Source organism: Sapajus apella, unplaced genomic scaffold, assembly GCF_009761245.1.
Source record: "Sapajus apella isolate SASKATOON/1434 unplaced genomic scaffold, GSC_monkey_1.0 scaffold55, whole genome shotgun sequence".
Lineage (NCBI taxonomy): Eukaryota > Metazoa > Chordata > Mammalia > Primates > Cebidae > Sapajus > Sapajus apella.
Window position 1 is genome coordinate 9255568 of NW_022436995.1, and position 19558 is coordinate 9275125.

Below are 19558 nucleotides of genomic sequence, written 5' to 3' on the forward strand. Positions count from 1 at the left end.
GATTGGAAAGCCCAAAGTGTTCAGCCAATGGGCCCTAGAGATTATCTCATCTGAGTTGGAGACAAAGCCTGGACTAGAACGCAGGCTCCAAGTTCGTGTTTGATCCACACTGCCTGTGAGGAGGATGCCCAGGAAATAATCCAGGGCCCCAGGAGTTCCAGAGCCTCTGGCAGTGAAGGGGAAGGGGCACGGGTCGGGGTGGAAGGAGCCGACTCACATGGCTGTGGGCAGGTCACTCCGGGCATCCAGGACAAGGTCAGGGACGCAGTGCTCATCCTCATTGCAGCCGTTCCAGAAGGGCACCTGGGCCAGGGAGAGCCGGGTGTGGGCAGCAGGGTAGGGACCCACAGCCCCTCGCATCTGTCTCCACCACACTAGACATGGGCTGGCTTTCCTGCACTTTCCCCAGATGCCAGACTGCTTTTTCTTGTGCTTCTGCATAGATGCTTCCCTCTTTAAAATGAGGCTCAAAACTCAGCTCCTCCTGGTTGCCTTCCAGTTCATAACTGAGCTGACAGCACAGACCCCCGCCTCCCCGCCACTCACCCAGCACAGCCGTTCTGATCAACATTTATTGATCATCTACTGTGTGTGGGTGAGGGCTTTGGTACCAGGGATATGAAACAAAGAAGGGGCTTCTGCACTCAGCTCATGGGGAAGATTAGGGAATGAACAAATAACTTGTGTAAAATGTGCAAAAAACCCAAAAGAAGTGTGCATGAGGAACAGAAGAGGCAGAAGAGAAATAGCTGTTTTGGCCTGTAGGAAGTCAGGGAGGGCTTCAGGGAAGTGACAGTGGGTCCGAGTTCTGAAGAATGGTCAAGGTAGCTGGGTGGACTGGGGTGGAGGGTGGAGAAGCCCAGGAGGAATGCAGAGGCCCTGGGGCAGGAGCACACGGTGAGTCTGGGTAATGATGGATAGGTCAGTGTTGCTGTGGTAAGAGACGGGGGGCGGGGAGATGAAGAGATGGGCAGGGGGCTGTGACCTTGAGGGCCTTGGGGTCATGCCTTGCAACTGGTAGGAACTGCCGAGTGCCTCAGGCAGGGAGTGTCCCGACAGCCCTGTGTTTTGAAGGCTGCCCTGGCTGATGTGGGAGAATGGAGTGAGCAGATGGAAGCTGGAGGCAGGGAGACCACTGAGGCAGCTGCGGCAACATTTGGGTGAGAGCCGATGCTGGTGTCAGTGTGGTGGTGGGCATGGGAGGAGAAAATAGGTCAGTGACCCCAGAGGCGGGATCCACAGGAACCTGGAGGTTGTCGGGGCTGAGGGAGAAAGGGGTCCAGGGGTGTCGGCCGAGTTACTTTTTAGGTGTCTGGAAGGATGGTCATGGCATTTGTTAATAAAAGCAGGGGTTGGCTGGGTGCAGTGGCTCACACCTGTAATCCCAGCACTTTGGGAGGCTGAGGTGGGCGGATCACTAGAGGTCGGGAGTTTGACACCAGCATGGCCAACATGGTGAAACCCTGTCTTTACTAAAAATACAAAAATTAATTGGGTGTGGTAGTGGTGCGCACTGATAATCCCAGCTAATCGGGAGGCTGAGGCAGGAGAATCGTTTGAACCTGGGAGGCGTAGGTTGCAGTAAGCTGAGATCGTGCCATTGCACTCCAGCTGGACAACAGAGCGATACTCCATCAAAAAAAAAAAAAAAGGCAGGGATTAAGTGGAGAAGTTCAGTGTGGGGGCACGTTGAGTTCTAAGTGCCTGTGGCCCACCCGGGGCAAGGACCTCAGCAGGCAGCTGGACAGTCAAGCCTGGAGCTGAGGGGCAGTAACTGTGACTATCAAGACACAGCCCAAACCAGGGGCAAGGAAACAGGTGTCACAAAGTCATGTGTATCTTAAATTCATTAACTTTTCTTGAAGGAGAGCTCTCCGGCCCTCACTGAGATCCACGGGCTCTTGCTTTAGGCATGGTTCTACCCATCACACCCCTCGGCTCCCCACCGCATGGTGCATCTGCAGCTAGAAGCAGGCCAGCTGCCATGGCAACCAGCAGAGCCATATCCAGGGGTCACCATAGAGCTGTACTGAGATGTACTGAGACTCAGAGTGGTGGGAAAGGGACTTAGTTCATCCTCTGATTGTATGCTGCCTCTCGCCTGGCCTGGGCTGCTCATCGGTGTGAGAGCAGGGATTACCCTGTGTGTTAATCTGCACTGTGGGCTTCAGCATGCTTGTGGGATGAGTGCCATGTACTCATTCATTCGCCATAGTGACTTTGTAATTACTGTGGGAGGACCAAAATGACTTAGTGCACCCAGCTTTCCCCTTCTCCTGGCTCACTAATGAGGAATCCAGCATTGCCAGCCCGGGGCTGCAGACTTAGGAGAAAAGGGGGAGCTGTCAGGACAGGGGTTTGGCGGGGGCTGTGGGGGATGATGAGTGGCAAGGAGAGAAGGGGAGGCTTTCAGGGGCATTGCTGTGGACTGTACAGTCCTTTTCTGGTGTTGAAGAAATGCAGGTAAGAACCTGAGTCATTCTGAAACTGCTTCCTGGCCAGATTCTGGCACTCATACAGACATTACTCAGTGACTGGACCTCACAGAATGGCTTAAGAGTGCCATGGTGTGTTCACAAGTTGTTTTTCTAAATCCTCAAGGTTCAGGCATTAGCTCTTCCATTTTACAACTTCGCCTGCTCTCACAGCACAGCAGCAGAATTGAACATTGCCTGACATTTTCCTTGAGTGGGATTTACATGGAGTTGCAGCTGCAGAGAGCATCTGAATGTTAGATGCCAAACATTTTGGATGCCTCTAGAGCCAGGGATTAGACAGTGTGGTTGAGGGATGGGGCCACTTCTTTTTGGAATATTCAGTCACTCTGCGAATAAGTTAGTCATCCAACAAGCAGAACCCCAGCTCTGAGTGGCTGTCTCTCTCTGGTCTCCACTGTCCTCATCTGTCGAGGAGGGAGGTGGGTGATTAAGATCTCAGGTCCCTTCTCATCCAGTGGTTCACTATATTTCTCCACAGCTCACCCCTTGCTCCCCTGTGCTGGGGATATGGGGAACCTTGAACAGGAGAAGGCCTGGGCCTTGCCCTCGAGGAACCAATCTGCTAATACTCAGCACAGGCCTCGAGGGAGGAGGGAAGGAGCCAGCCACATTGCGAGTTTGCCGGGACAGGAGGTAGGAAGGTGAGGGGAGGGATGGTGTCCTCTGTGCCCGGCACACTCAGGCCAATTCCACACATCAGGCTGGGCTTTAGGGAGGAGGTGGGGTGGGGGTGGGGTTCGTGCCCGAGGGGCGTGCCCTGTACCGACATGTACCGAGACTCTGAGAGTGGTGGGCCAGCCGTCGTCCAGCATGGGGCCGTGGTCAGGGTCCTCCAGGGAATATTCCACTGAGAAGGCCACTGGCTTCACGTAGTCAGCAGTGTCCTGGGGGTGGAGAGGAGGGCAAGGGTGAGGGAGGAGACATTACTTTCTGGGCCAGGACCATGGATGCTGATGTAGACTGCCACCTTGCTAAGGTGGCAGGGCAGCTGCCCTGTCCCCTCAGGATGAGTCTGCGGGTGGATGGAGGTTCCTGGCGGGTCTGTTGTGGGAAGTGTGTGCCTCTATGAAAGGAGCTCCAAGCCCTGCTCATGCCAGCCCAGCTGCCCGGCCGTTTCGCCAAGCTCCTGGGCATCCTTCAGGGCCGGGCTCCCATTGCCCCGATACCTCGGCCTCCAGGATGCCTGGCAGCGCCAGCCCGCCTCCTACGCCACCCACCACTCTGTTCAGACCAGTTACTCCCGCTGCTCACCTGGCTTTTGAACTGTCTGACTGTGTGTCACTTCCCTCCCAAGCCGGGAAGAGGCCTGGGGCCTCCCAGCAGGGCCCCAGCACTGTGGTAAGGGCTTCAGCATGTGGAATTGGTGAATGAACAAACTCATGAGCAAGGCAGAGGCACTCAGGCTGGTTCTGAGCACAGATGGTAAGTAAAGGGGTTGCTTAGAGCTGCCTAAAAAGTCCCCCCTGGAACCTGCAGTCCCTGATTTTATAAAGGCGGTGGCTCTCAAACCTGAGCTGGCATCAGGGTCCCCTGGAAGCCTGTTAAAACACGGGGCGCTGGCCGCACTCCCACTGAGTCAGAACATGTGCATTTCCAAGTCTGGGGGGAGGGATGAGGACGCTGCTGGTGTGGATGTGTGGGAGGCCCCTTAGCAGGCATGCGCCTTCTCACACCTGCTCACGTCTCTGACCTCTGGCCATTGAACTCCTGGGGCCAGGTGGGTTTCGAGTGCCCCTGCTTGTGTCTCTGAGGCTGGAGCTGTGAGCTGGGCATTTGGTATCTCTGGATAGACGTAAACCTCTCATCCTCTTCCTTAGCTAGAAAATGGGGCACCAGGCCACTACCCTGCTCGTGACATCAGTGGCGCTCCTCTCAGTCTCTCTTCTCATTTTATACATGCCACTGCCTTCTGGACCTGGCCTTCATTGTTAGCTGCTGCCTGCTTATCCCTTCCTTTGGGGCCGTGCCCCCCACCAGCTGCTCCCAGTTTTCTCTGCTGGACCTACTGGGCCCACCTTCCTCCTGTTGGCATCTGAGGGGATGGGGATGTGGGATGGCCAAGGTCAGGGACACTGTCCCCGACTGGCTTCCTGAGGTCTGCTGGGGGCTCAGAACCAGCCAGTCACGAGGTGGACTCTCTGCCTCTCCCTCGGCAGGTGCTCCTTCCTGTAGGAGCTTGGGCTCTGCGGGTGTGGCTGCCAGCTCACCAGGACATGGAAGTTGATCCGCTCACAGAGCTCCTGGCCGGAGGAGAGCAGAACGGCCCTGTTGGTGAATTGGTCCCCGCCCTCGTCCAGGTGGGCCCTCGGTGTATACCGCCTCTCGTCCATGGTGGCGTTGTATCTGATGCCTGCAGGAGGGGAGAGGGCAAGACCACAGAGGCAGAGCCACATGCATACCCAAGACTGTCTGCCTCCTCCAGGAAGCCCCCTAGGCTGGCCAGGGGACAGCTGTTCCTCTCTTCTCACAAGGCCCAGGGTGGGTGGGAAACTCCCACATGGAGAACAAATGATTGCATGAGGAAGGGAAAGGAAGGAACCAAAGAAAAGGGGGAGGCTGAGGGTGGAGAACAAGCAAGAGGAAGAAATGGAGGGAAAGTGAACACCGCAGACGAGGGGAGACAGGATGTGGGCCAGGGCGGTCCCCCTGCTGCGTCAACACCCCCCTCTGCCTCTCCCTCCACCTTCCCTTTCTCTCCCTGGGCGCTGGGATCCCCCTTAGGGCTGGTCAGAGCCTTTGCTGGGTGCTTCCTCTCACACCAAGGAGGGCTGGCCAGCCCCTTCCTGATGGATCCTCAAACCTTTGACTCCACTCTGGGGCATAAAGCCTGCAGCCTCCTCCCCTTCCATTAGGTTTTGCCAATTCCAGGAAAGGCTCAGTCCCTTCTCCTGCACCCCAGCCGCCCGCAGGCTGCTCCCGGCCGGCCCCAGGCCCTCCTATCTGTCTCCTCTCAGGGAGGGATGTTGAAAGAGAGGGGCACAGCCCCCAGGCTCGCCTTTGTTCTCATTTTCCCTTTGTTCTCTTCTTTGTGTGATCCTGCTGCTTGGTTGAGACACTCCCTGAGCCCCCACTCCTGTGCCAGGGCAGTAGTCCTGGCACCTGCAGTTCACTTCTTGAGACCACCTGGGCCCGGGGCTGGCATGAGCAGGTGTCTGATTCAATACTTAGCTGGAAGTGATGGACCCTCAGAAGGAAACTGCCCTGCTGGGGGCTCACATCCACTTCTGAGTGGGGCTCCCTGCTGCTGGGGTCTCAGTGGCCTGGCCTCTGGTTTCCCGCAGCCCCTCTGCAGACTCCTGGGTCTACCTCTTCCCCTGCGTCCAGGAGGGCTTCTGGGCTTCCGTACCCATTTTGCTCCACTGCCATCAGCCCTGTGTTCTGATCCAAACTCTGTGCCCAGACTGTGTCCTTCTTCTCCCATCCTCTCTGTCATTATCACCCCGGCTCACTGCCACCCTCACTCTGGCATGACGTCCCCTCTTTGTCCTTTGGAATTGCAGCACCAGATGGGATCCAGCAGTCACCCAAAGTGCCTGTAGGGCGACCTGGCACTTAGCGCCCATTTTGGGAGAAGCCCAGGCTTTGAAACAGAGCAAGGTGCAGGGGGGAGGCTGGAGCTGGGGGATGGGGAGAAAGGAGGGGCCTGCTTTACCAACAGTTGTCGTTTGGAAATGGGGTGCCAGGAAGATGGGCGTGAAGCAGAGGAAGGCGGCCAGGCAGGTGGCATCCCTGCCACTTCGCTTGCAGTCCCTGTGGAAGATGTTGATCTTGGAGGGCTCAAAGTGGAGGCTGGCATTGATCTGAACCACAGGGCGGGACCTGGAGAAGAAGTGCCGGTGAGCTGGGGTGGGGCAGGGACTCAAGCTGCCCTGCTGTGACTGTGGGGAAGGACAGGATCTGCAAAGCCACTGGAGGCCGTGAGGTGGAGGATGGAGGGGGCTTCAGATGTCAAAGGATGGGCAAGAGTGAGCACAGGGGATGAGGGGCTCAGCCACCTCACGGTCCCTCCGTGCAGCCCCTGCTGACTTCCCTTGCCCCTCATCGCCTTTTATAGCAGTGGTTCCCCACCCTGGATGCATATCTGAGTCATCTGAAGAGCTTAAAAAAATCCTGGTGCCTCAGCTATGCTCTAGGCAAAATCACATCAGAATCAGGCCTTAGCAGGTTTCAAAGCATTACCTCTGAAATTTTCATACGTTTGCACGCCCCCTGGGGATCGTGTTAAAATGCAGATTCTGATCCAATAGCTTGGCACAGATTTTGCATTTCTAACAAGCTCCCAGGTGATGCTAACTTCCATGGACCACACTTTGAAAGAGGGAGGTGTTAACGCTCCCCAGGTGACTCCAGCGTGCAGCCAGCACCGTCCACCCCCACACTACCCCATCCAGGTAACCAAGGAAATACAAATTTACCCTTACATCCGTCTAAGTCAAATGTAATTAGGAATCTGTCGTCTCTCCCAACCATGAATGTATATACAAAGAATCACGAGCAGAGTGGCTTAGATGATCTGTGCTGATTCTCTGTTCTTAGCATCAAGGGGGACAGCGCCTCTGCGCTGAAGAGTGAAAGGTTGGATTTGAGTCTGGGTTCCACCAGTTCCTCGCTAGACCTTGGCAGGTCACATGATCTCTGTGATGAGGGATTGTGAGGATCAGTGGAGGTGAGAATGTCCTTTGACAGTGTGGAATGCTGTGTCAGCACAGTACGTTACGTCTGAAGTTCTCAAACTTGGCAGCCCGTTGGAATCACTTGGGGAGTTTTAAAAAAATTACTGCTGCCCGGGTCCCTCCACAGAATTTTGCTTTAATTGGTCTGGGCAAAGCCTGGGCAATGACATTTTAAAAGCTCCCCTGGTGATCTAGGGCAGTCATGTTTGAGAACTATGGGGCTTGACCATCAAGTCTTCCCAGAGGGCTGTGGCCCACAGTTTCATCACTATTCAGGGAGCATACAGGTGTAGACTTCAAAAGTTAGAGCTGGATCCAGTTATTTCTGTGAAACTGATTCTCCTGGAGTGTGTGTGTGTGCATATGTGTATCTTGCTTCTGGGGTTTTGCTCTTGTTGCCCAGGCTGGAGTGCAATGACACAGTCTCGGCTCATTGCAATCTCTGCCTCCCATGTTCAAGTGATTCTCCTGCCTCAGCCTCCCGAGTAGCTAGGATTACAGGCATGCGCCGCCATGCCCAGCTAATTTTGTGTTTTTTAGTAGAGATGGATTTTCTCCGTGTTGGTCAGGCTGGTCTTGAACTCCTGACCTCAGGTGATTCGCCTGCCTCAGCCTCCCAAAGTGCTGGGATGACAGGCATGAGCCACCGCGCCCAGCCGGTGTTCATGTGTTACTTTAAAGACCTGCTATGTTCTGCATACCCGCCTCCCCGGGCCTTGGTGATTTGCCTTGCTTTCTTGACTGGAACCAACACAGTGAACACCTTTACCATGCCTTGCAAGCCCAGGCTGCTGTTGCTGCCACCACCACCACGACCATCAAGGACCTAAGGGCCACCAGACGTGGCACAGGCCTTTGAAGAGAGACAGGCCATGCTCCTGGGCACTGGCTGGGCTGCACCTGCCCTGGCCCTGGCTTCCCAGTGCTGCCTAGAAGGCCAGGTGACATCACCAGGAGTGTGGGGTAGCAGATGCTCTGACCATGACAAGTGAGGGATCTGAAGGAGCCACAAGTCTGCTGCTTCCCCTTCTTCCCCTACAATGGGCTGTTTTATGCCACATTGGGAATGCTGAGGTGCTAAGCAAAGAGCAGCACGCGTGGCGAAGCCAGGCTGGCCCGCTTGCCAACTGTGCTCCCTTCCAGCTTCACCCCACTTCCACGGCATTCACAGAGGCTTTTGCCTCAGGTTCTGTTTTCTAGAGAACCTGGAGGAAGACATCTCCCCCTTGAGGTTGTAGTAGTCTTGTGAACAGGAGCCTAGCCTTTCCTGTATGCTCCCTGTGAAGTTATAGATCTCTGTTCAATGCCTTTTTAAAGTTATAGGGCAAATATGATTGCATTTGTATAAAATCATAAGTAGGGGGAAAAAGGACAGGGAGGAGATACGCCACAACGTTAATAGTGGCATTGGCAAGGTGATGGCAGGCCGAGTGATTTTTTTTCCCTTATTTTATAAATGTTCTTTATGTTATTGTATTTATGATAAAAATGTCAACATATTTGAAAAAATACTCAAGGTTTTTTGGCTCAAAAAGTAGCCAACATATGGTAAAATAAATGGGTGTTTAGGAAGCATGAAAATGAGCCCCTGAAGAAGGGAAACAAGAAGTCAGAGGGCTTTGGAAGAAAGAAATCTCTGCACTAAACATTCCTCCACGCCAGGGGAGATGGAAGGCCCTCCCAGCTGGTGAAAATATGCTCAGCTGGCTCCTGACAGTGTTAGAGATTGAAAAGTTGAAGCGGAAAGACGCGCCTCAGTAGCCAGAACTTTTAGGACAAATTTTAAGAGTGGGGGCTTTTGGACAGGACTTCAATTTATATTGAATTTACACTGATTTCACGAAAAGAAAATGTGTAAGCAAGATGCGCTAAGAACAGGGTGAGTCTAGCTGTCTAGCTGAGGGTGGTTCAAGTCAAGGGACAAAGATCCTGAAGCCTGTCTTCAACCCCCGCATTCATCATGACCTTCAGAAGAGCCCAGGAGGCGGGATCAGTGGGGGAACCAACCACAGAATCACAGCGTTGCCAAGGGCGCCCACTGCCAGGTCGATGAGCCCATCCTCATTGAGGTCCAGTTGCCCGTGGATGCTGCAGCCAAAATACTGGAGGCCGGTAGCCAGCTCTGAGGCAGTGATTCTCTGCAGGGAGTGGGAAGAGAGGGGGAGGGCATGCATGCTGTGGGTGTGGGGGCAGGTAGCCCTGAGCGGCAGGAGCAGTCAGGAGCCTGTTTGAAACCACCAAGAAGCTTCCCCAACCCGAAGCAATCTCCTCTCCTGGCCTGTCCTGGCACCTGAAATTCCTACCATTCAAGTCATTCGTTTGGATTAAGATATTGTGTCTTAAAAGAGCTCCCTATTAAGTGTGAATACATGTGACTTGGCAGACGGCCCATCCAAGTCTCTCACGCTGGTCTCTTTGTGAGGCTCTCTTATAAACAGCGTGTGCAAACGCAAAAGGATGATCCTCGGTGGTGGGACCTCAGATGGGTGGGTTTTGAGATGAGCACAGTTTCTAGCATGAAGCAATTCCAGAGAAGGGCGAGCCCAGAAGGGATTCTCCGCTGGTAGGCATTTGCGTGCATGTGTGTTGGTGGGGAGTGAGGGTCAGGTGCCAGGGACCTGTTGTTTGTTATTGCCGGGGGATAAAGGCAAGCAGGAAGAGGGTGCCAAAGTGGGTGACGGGAGGATCCTAAAGGTAAAATGTGTCCCCTCCTTTTTTTTTTTTTTTTTTTGAGACGGGGTTTTGCTCTTTTTTCCCAGGCTGGAGTGCAATGGAGCCATCTCGGCTCACCGCAACCTCCGCCTCCTGGGTTCAGGCAATTCTCCTGCCTCAGCCTCCTGAGTAGCTGGGATTACAGACACGCGCCACCATGCCCAGCTAATTTTTTGCAGCTTTAGTAGAGACGGGGTTTCACCATGTTGACCAGGATGGTCTCGATCTCTTGACCTCGTGATCCACCCGCCTCGGCCTCCCAAAGTGCTGGGATTACAGGCGTGAGCCACGGCGCCCCGCCCAAATGTGCCCTTTTCAAAATTTCCGCTTAGGGGAAGCATGGCCGGGATAGACTGGAATCCGTTCCCGTGAGAGGGCGCGGAAGAAAATCCCGAACCAGATGAGGCCCAGAAGCTCCTGGGTCTCCTGCAGTCCCGTTTGCTCTGCCCGCTTCGCCGGGGGTGGGGGGAGCCTGACCTGCTTTGGCGTCTTCAGGATGCTGCCCCGGAAGCCGTGGAAGATGTAGATGGCCCCCGCGTGGTTGTCCTCTAGGGGGGCTCCCACCACCACGTCATCGAAGGAATCCTGGTTGAGGTCTCGCACCGAGGCGATGGAGGACCCAAATCGGGCATTCTGGTAACTGTGCGAATCCTTCAGCGTCCCGTTATAAACAAACCGGTTCTGCAAAACCAGGCGCAGAAAAAGGCTGGGGAGGCCTTGGGGAAAGTTCCTGAGGCTCCTCCTTCCCTCTGCAGGTGCCCCGGCACCCTCTCCCTACTGCGTTCCCCCAGAACCCCCGTCTCCGGTACAGGAGCCCAGCCATGGAGGAGGCTCCGATTCTTCCCAGGCCGGGCTCCAGCACTGGCCTTGCTGGTAACCCATTTCCCTCGTGGCTCCCCAAGTCCAAGCAGAGGTTGGGGGTCCCCGAGAAGCTGCCCAGCCCCCGCCCAGCCTTACCTGTCTGAGCTCATAGACGTACACCTTGCCTCGTTCGCGGCCCTCGCTGAAGTACATGGGTGCGCCCACGAGCAGGACATCAGTCACGCCGTCGCCGTTGATGTCCACCGAGGTGATCTCACTCCCGAAGTAAGAGCCTATCTGCGCGGTGACGGGGAGAGGAGCGGGCTGGCTGCCAGCTGGCTCAGCCCAGAGCCCTTGCCGGGCCAGCAGAGGGAAGCCAAGGCCACCCTGTGACTCAGAATTCTCCTTGAACAAACGGGTCCCCTCTTCTCAGGCGCTCCCTGTCCTCTCCCTGGGGCCGACTTGCCTGTTCTGTTCGCCCTTCTCCTCTTTCCTCTTTTCCTTCTGTCATCATCCCCTCCCCACTCTTCTTTCTATTGTTTAATTTTATCGGTGACCATTTATCTTGTGTGTAAAGTGATATAATGACAAAAAATAAGGAAAATGTTTAAAAGTATGAAGAAGAAAACAAAAGTTACCCACAGTCCCGACATCCAAATATAACTACCATGAATGTTTTTGTGGATTGTCTTCTAGTTTTTTTTCCCCCAAGGCATGTTGCCTGTTTGTACATGTGTGTACATATGTTTTTATTTTTACAAATTGGGGTAATAATGCCAATATGGTTTATATACTGATTTTTAAATAAAACAATATATCACAAACATTTTTCTATGATGTGTTATATTTTTGTCTACAACATGATCACTGGTGATTCCACAGTGCTCCAAAATATGCTTGTATCATAATAAATTTTTTTTGTTTTTTTTTTGAGACGGAGTCTCACTCTGTCACCAGACTGGAGTGCAGTGGTGCGATCTCAGCTCACTGCAACTTCTGCCTCCTGGGTTCAAATGATTCTCCTGCCTCAGCCTTCCAAGTAGCTGGGACTACAGGTGCCTGCCACCATGCCTGGCTAATTTTTATATTTTTAGTAGAGACACGGTTTCACCATGTTGGCCAGGACGCCCTTGATCTCTTGACTTTGAGATCCGCCGGCCTTGGCCTCTCAAAGTGCTGGGATTACAGGCACGAGCCACTGCACCTGGCCCATAATGTATTTAATCAATGATTGCTGGACAGTTAGTTTTACTTTTTTTTTCCTTTGAGACAAAGTTTTGCTCTATCACCCAGGCTGGAGTGCAATGGTGCGATCTTGGCTCATTGCAGCCTCGAACTCCTGGGTTCAAGCGGTCCTCCCACCTCAGCCTCCTGAGTGGCTGGGACCACAGGCACTCGCCACCATGCCTGGCTATTTAAAAAAATTATTTGTAGAGATGGGGTCTCGCTATGTTGCCTAGGCTGGAACTCCTCTGCTCAAGTGATTCTCTCACCTCAGCCTCTCAAAGTGCTGGGATTACAGGTGTGAGGCACTGTTTTTTAATTTTTGATGTTCTAAATCATTCTGGCATTAGCATCGCGGCTGGTGAATGATGGTTTCTTTCAGTGCCTGAGCACTTGCTGTGCTCCCCTTCTGCTTGGGGTGCAGTCCTCCCCACTTCAGTGAGGGCACTACTCACCCCCCCATCAGAAACCCAGAAACCCTGACTCCGCCTTCCACCTCTCCCACCTGCAAACCTGCCAGCAAGTCCTACCTGGTGCATGCCAATTCACCAGCTGCTGCCCACTGCTTCTTCCCCAGGTGGAAGTTCCTCTGTCTCCCCAAGCCCCAGCTCCCAATGCAGTGCTCCTGGCTCCTGCCCAACCGAGTTACTTCTCTTCTCCAAAAGCCCCAGGCCCTGGCCAGCTTCCAGGCTTCCCTCTGCGCAAGCTTTTCTCTTGCATGCGTCCTCCCCAGATCATCCCCTGCTATCCCTCAGGTCTCAGCTGAAGTGTCACTTCCTGCTAGAGACTGTCCTTGACCTTCTCCTTTCTGCTCCCTGCCCCTTTTCTATGCCCTCTGCTCCACAGTCCTCCCACCAGCCCCCGTTCCCTCCGCTAGGAGCCCATGAGGGTGGGCACTGAGCCTGCTGCGTTCCCTCTCAGCCAGGGTACTGTGCCTGGCACACAGAAGGTGCTTAATGAATGCTTATTGGATCACTGGGTTGCTTAGGAAAGGGGAAGGTGTCCTGTTCATGGACAGGCCCCGTGTGGGATGGTTTATGGCCTTTGGTTAGGTCATGTGAGCCCCACGCTGCTAGGAGAGAGGGTCATCCTCATTTTACAGGGAAGGAGCCAAAACTCAGAGAATGGGAGCTGCTTGCCAGGGTCAGAAGGCTGGTCACCTGGTCACCGCCAAGCTGGCTGGAATTGGGGTCTGTCTGACACCCTGGCCCATGACTCTGCCTCCCCCGCCCATCTCTGGCTTGGTGTGTTTTCAGAAGAAATCTATTCTCAAGCATTAAAAGCTTTTAACTGAGGAGAAAGATAAAAATGTAGAGGAAAGGGAAATAACAGTCACGGGAGTGACAGGGAAGCCATGTGCCTACATAAAGTAACTAAGAAGCAGACAGCGAGCGAGCGAGGGAGGGGGAGGGAGAATTTGTCTAAATATGTGGCCTCAGCTATGTGGGTCACCGCGATTTGGAATCCACTTAATTTAGCTGCCTTCAGCACTGCGGTTTCTCGTTCGGATGTTGGAGGCGGAACTGGGCAGGAAAAATGTCATAAATTCATCAGCAAATTCCCTCCAGCTCTCCAGGTCTAGCCCTCGATTCCCAAAAGAGCTGGCCCTGGGTGAGTGTGGGCGGGCAGGGTGGAGGGTGAGAGCTGAGCTGCCCGGGATGGCCCAAGTCTAAGAGACGGGGAGGAATGGCAGGAGGGTGGCGCTCTGCAGCTAGAGGGATTTAGGTTAGACTCAGCGAGGAGCGAGTTCTCACGGTGACAGGCCAAGGGCAGTCAGAGATGCAGGAGACAGGGCTGTTCTCAGGCTCAGGAGAGCCGATGGGGACCTGGAGACAACATAGAAGGGCTTGGACAGCGCTCAGCTCCGGCCTAGAGAGAGCACGGATGCTGCCGGTCAGGAGGAGCCCAGGCCTGGTTTTGGGGTTCGTGGGGGCCAGGAGGAGCCCAGGTGTGGTTTTGGGGTTGTCGGGGGCCAGGAGGAGCCCAGGCCTGGTTTTGGGGTTGTTGGGGGCCAGGAGGAGCCCAGGCCTGGTTTTGGGGTTGTTGGGGGCCAGGAGGAGCCCAGGCCTGGTTTTGGGCTTGGTGGGGCTCAGGGGGAGCCCAGGCCCGGTTTTGGGCTTGGTGGGGCTCAGGAGGAGCCCAGGCCTGGTTTTGGGGTTCATGGGGCTCAGGAGGTGGCATAATGCAGGCAGCACCACCAAGAGGGTTTTTGGCTTGACCCAGTCAAGAATTTGCCGTAGAACCCTGGAAAAGCCACACTGCTTCCCAGGACCCCAGCTTCCCTCTGCGATGGAAGTGACTTGGATTGGAGCCCTGTTTTCACCACCAGTGACTCTTATCATAGCTTTCCAATGTGCAGCCATCACTGTCCAACATGGGACTCTCAGTGCACAGTCTGGCTGCCAACCGCCTTCCTGCAGGGCAGTGCCATTGGCAGCCTTCCCATTTTGCATTGCTTCCCTTCCAGGAAAAGGGAAGGAGCTGGCATCCTGGAGGACCCATGGGGCCTCTGTGGGTGGATGCACACTCCTGCCACTCCCGACAGCATGACAATGGCTGGAGGAATATGACTGCCCTTCGGGGCCCCCAGTGACCCAGGCACGCCTGTATTCACTGCCCTCCATTTGTCTGACCCTCCTCCTCTTCCATCCGTCCCTGCCCCAGCTCCCCCTTCATTACCTGCTGGCCCCGCAGAGCCTGGTGGATGGTGAGGCTCCGGTTGCTGTGCATGGTGAACAGGATGACTTTGCCCGTGTGGTTGAACCGGGGGGCTCCAGCCACGTACACCCGCCCCTGCCTGGAGGACACGACCGATGTGACTGTGTACCCTGCCACAGGAGGAAACAGGCTGATCTTTGGCACCACGTCCTCAGCAGGCCTTGCTCGGGCCCGGTGCGTGACTTGGCCATGCCAGAGGATGTACCAGGGATGGGGTAGGTTCAGAGCCAGCTAAGCAGATTCAGTCATGCAGGGCTGTAATTCCTAGGGGAAGCTGCCAGGCAAGGCCTAGGAGATGGGTTTGGAGGGTGGGGAGGACTCACTGCACCCCAGCCCTTGCTGGAGAAAATAAAGGGAGCCAGGTGGGGCTGCTAAAAGAGATCACTAACTTGAAATGCATACATCCCTCCTTCACCTGCTCATGAGCATGGCAGAGGGCAGCAGCTAGCAGAGCAGACTCTAGCCTCACTTCATTTGATATTGGGCAGACTTTGTTTTTGTTCCTCACCAATCTACACCCTTGGGAACTAACCAGGATCCTCTTTATTACCACAAATGCCTGCTAAGTGGCTCACTGAGGACTAGAGCATGTTAGCCGTGGAAGTGGAAGGAATTGATCAGCTTCAGATATTTACATGGGGTCTCAGGGGTTCTTGAAGCTCCAAAGCTTTGCAGACTCAAAGGAGGAAGCTCCTGTGAGTCCCAGACATACAGCATGCCAAAGAGAAAATGGAACCCCAGGGGCTGTTTGGAAAGGCTGCTGGTCCCTGCTCCTGGCGTGGCTGTAACTGATCGCTGTGATTCTCAAGTCGCCCACCCAGTACCCAGGAAGCAAATGTGCAGCTTCTCAGGCAGCTCTCCTGAAAGTGGGCTCCAGCAGGTGTGCAAAGCCGGTGGCATCCCAGAATCCCACTTTCTGCCAGACAACCTTGGATTCCAGATTTGAGATGGGTGTTGGGCCTTGGTGACAGTTCCTGGGCTGTTTCTGGGGAACAGATGTCTCCTGCAGTGTACGTGTGAGTGTGTGTATGCACATATATGCATGTGTGTGTAACCCTGTCACTTGGGTCCCACTGGCTGCTTCCGAGGGGCTACAGCGTGTACAGGTGAGCTGGCTCCGTGCTGGGGGTGAGCCGCTCTGGCTCCAGACACAACAGTTTTTACTCTTGAGGGTGCACTTTGGGGAATGAGGCTTGACAGGTTCATAAGACCAAGACCTCACATAGGGGTGGCTAACATGGCCAAACTATAAATATACAGGTGGGTGGGCTTAGCCCATGGTGTGGAGCACAGGTTTCTTCCAAGCTAAGCCCTCTGTGGCACGACTGACAATGTTCTCAGCGAGCCTTGGGCTTTTGGGCTTTGGAAGGAGGGCACTGACATGAAGTTGGGGTCCAAGTATCCTAGGGGCAGGCGTGGGCCAGCTCTCAAAGTTCACAGAGCTTCCTGCCTTCCAGCTGTCTGTGGGTGGTGTCTTTGGTTCCCAGGCAACTCTCTGGCCAGCAGGAAGGGCCATTCTGAGGCTGGGCCAGCCTCCTTGAAGGCCTGACGAAAGGGAAGGGATGTGGCCCGAAATCTGTATTGCACCCCCAGTGGAGGCTGGGGCTGGCCTCCCAGTCTCCTTCCCATGTAGTGCTCCTCTCCCTTGGGACATGGGAGGAATCTTCCAGCAGGCCTCTCCGCCCCAGCAGAGAACACAGACACTGCTCTCACTGGATGACTCTGAGAGGGAGGAGGAGGAAGAGAAAAGGCACTTCCTCAAGACCCCCACCCAAGGCAGTGACTGGCTAAGGCATGACAGCTGGGCCTCATGAATGTCCTTCAGCCAAGCGCCACCCCTCCAGGGTCTTCTGGGAAGCAAAGCAGGGTGGCTCTGCTGGGCCAGGGGGACAGTCATCCTGCTGTGCTCTCACTCAGATACATTCAATAGCTCCCTACTGTCAGCTTGAAAAATATCAAAGCACTTAACCTGGCATTCGAGGCTAACCTGCCCTCTCCTCCATGTTCCCACTTCTCCGCCTGCACCAGCCACGCTCTTCTACTTCTTGGGTCCTGAAATAACCCTCCCATGCCTCCCTCCTTTGATTGGCCCTCCTTGGCTTATTTGAAACGTCCCCTGCGGTGGAGACCTGGGGTAGGCTTCAGCTCCTACACAGTGGGTCCCAAGTGTACCAGCCCGCTGGGCCATGGCTGATCATGCCGTTTCTCTGACTCACTTGGAACTAACCTCAATGGCCCTGGGACATCCTGATGTGATCGGCCTTGCTGTTGAATGCCTTGTGGCACCCGTACCTGTGCCCCCTCCTTGGTTTCCTCACTTTCAGTGCAGTGCTGCTGACTTGGGGCAATCTCAAAGAAACACGAGTAATTCTAGTTTCTAGTTAAAGGGGTGCTAGCCTTTGTTCTTCCAGCGTCTTTCCCAGTGTTTGAGCATTTGCCAAGGCAAGGACTCCAATCTTTCTTTTATTTGTGCTTTTATCTGATCTCCTACCTCAATTGTGTTGTAATTATCTGTGCACGTGTCTGTGTCTCCCACGGGCCAGGAAGCAGCTTGAGGGGAGACGCTGTGTCCTGCTCACCATGGAGCTCCCATAGCATCAGCCACAGGTGCTATGTAATCCCAGTTTAACACCTTGCAAATTAAATTAACATCTTTCGAATTAAACAGAATGCAGGCCCTAGGGCCAGATGCTGTTGGGAAACTTCTAGGGATTCTATACTTCTGAATTTTCTTTTTATTTATTTATTTTTTTTGAGACGGAGTGTTGCTCTGTCCCCCAGGCTGCAGTGCAGTGGCGCGATCTCTGCTCACTGTAACCTCCCCCTCCTGGGTTCAAGTGATTGTCCTGCCTCAGCCTCCACAGTAGCGGGGACTACAGGTACCCACCACCATACACAGCTATTTTTTAGTAGAGACAGGGTTTCACTGTGTTGGCCAGGATAGTCTCGATCTCCCAACTTCATGATCCGCTCGCCTCAACCTCCCAAGGTGCTGGGATTATAGGCGTGAGCCACTGCGCCCAGCCCACTTCTGAATTTTCTAGCACAGTCCTGATTCCAGCATTTTGGGCTTTTGTCAGCGGAGGATCCTAAGGTTGGGGATGGAAAATGGGGTAACCACAGTGTGGGCAGAGTCATAGGCAGGGTGTTGGCTAAAGAGCTGAGGAACAAAGGTCAGGATGGGACAGAGCATCAGAGAGAAGACAGGCACCTGGACAGATCTGCTGTCCACTCTGGGCAGCCTCAGAGCACAGAGGACAGGACTGGGGTCCCAGGAGGCTCTAATGAGGAATACTGTTACAGACAGTGGACTTGGTTCAGAAACTCAGAAAGACCCACAGGCAATGGGGACCTGAACATCACCCCCTTTGCTGTCTTCCCCTTTGGCCCTTTCTTTAGAAAGGAACAAGTCGTAATTCGCTACATAAACAGAACCAAAGACAAAAACCACATGATTATCTCAATAGATTCAGAGAGGGCTTTTGACAAAATTCAACAGCACTTTATGCTAAAAACTCTCAATAGACTAGGTATTGATGGACTGTATCTCAAAATAATAAAAGCTTTTTACAACAAACCCACAGCCAGTATCATACTGAATGGGCAAAAACTGGAAGAAGTCCCTTTGAAATCTGGCACTAGACAAGGATGCCCTCTCTCACTGCTCCTATTCAACATAGCATTGGAAGTTCTAGCCAGAGCAATCAGGCAAGAAAAAGAAATAAAGGGTATTCATTTAGGAAAGGAGGAAGTCAAATTATCTCTATTTGCAGATGACATGATTTTATATTTAGAAGACCCCATCATCTCAACCCAAAATCTCCTGAGACTGATAAGCAACTTCAGCAAAGTCTCAGGATACAAAATCAATGTGCAAAAATCACATGCATTCCTATACACCAATAACAGACTTAAAGAGAGCCAAATCAAGAACGAACTGCCATTCACAATTGCTACAAAGAGAATAAAATACCTAGGAATACAACTAACAAGGAACGTAAAGGACCTCTTCAAGGAGAACTACAAGCCACTGCTCAAGGAAATAAGAGAGGACACAAACAGAAGGAGAAACATTCCATGCTCATGGTTAGGAAGAATCAATATTGTGAAAATGGCCATACTGCCCAAAGTAATTTATAGATTCAATGCTATCCCCATCAAGCTACCAACGACCTTCTTCACAGAACTGGAAAAAACCACCTTCAACTTCATATGGAACCAAAAGAGAGCCCGCATAGCCAAGTCAATTCTAAGCAAAAAGAATAAAGGTGGAGGCATCACATGACCTGACTTCAAACTATACTACAAGGCTACAGTAATCAAAACAGCATGATACTGGTACCAAAACAAAGATATAGAGCAATGAAACAGAACAGAGGCCTCAGAGGCAATGCCACATATCTACAACCATCTGATCTTTGACAAACCTGACAAAAACAAGCAATGGGGAAAGGATTCCCTGTTTAATAAATGGTGTCAGGAAAACTGGCTAGCCATGAGCAGAAAGTAGGAACTGGACCCCTTCCTGACACCTTACACTAAAATTAACTCCAGATGGATTAAAGACTTAAACATAAGATCTAACCCCATAAAAACCCTAGAAGGAAACCTAGGCAAAACCATTCAGGAGATAGGCATAGGCAAGGACTTCATGACCAAAACACCAAAAGCATTGACAACAAAAGCCAAAATAGACAAATGGGATCTAATTAAACTCCAGAGCTTCTGCATAGCAAAAGAAACAATCATTAGAGTGAACCAGCAACCAACAGAATGGGAAAAAATTTTTGCAATCTACCCATCTGACAAAGGGCTGATATCCAGAATCTACAAAGAAGTAAAACAGATTTACAAGAAAAAAACAAACAAACCCATTCAAAAGTGGGCGAAGGACATGAACAGACACATTTCAAAAGAAGACATATATGAGGC

General features: G+C 53.1%; 1 protein-coding gene across 1 annotated transcript in view; it reads right to left on the bottom strand.

Annotated features, from left to right (window-relative positions):
* The window catches only part of ITGA11 (integrin subunit alpha 11), a 141292-nt gene that overhangs the window by 19050 nt on the left and 102684 nt on the right, over positions 1-19558 (bottom strand). The window contains exons 12-19 of the mRNA XM_032244623.1: positions 14588-14736; positions 10841-10981; positions 10361-10564; positions 9179-9309; positions 6151-6317; positions 4706-4848; positions 3272-3382; positions 218-303 (exon numbers count right to left, since the gene is read on the bottom strand). Coding sequence (XP_032100514.1) covers positions 218-303; positions 3272-3382; positions 4706-4848; positions 6151-6317; positions 9179-9309; positions 10361-10564; positions 10841-10981; positions 14588-14736 — 1132 coding nt within the window. The remainder of the gene's footprint in view (positions 1-217; positions 304-3271; positions 3383-4705; positions 4849-6150; positions 6318-9178; positions 9310-10360; positions 10565-10840; positions 10982-14587; positions 14737-19558) is intronic.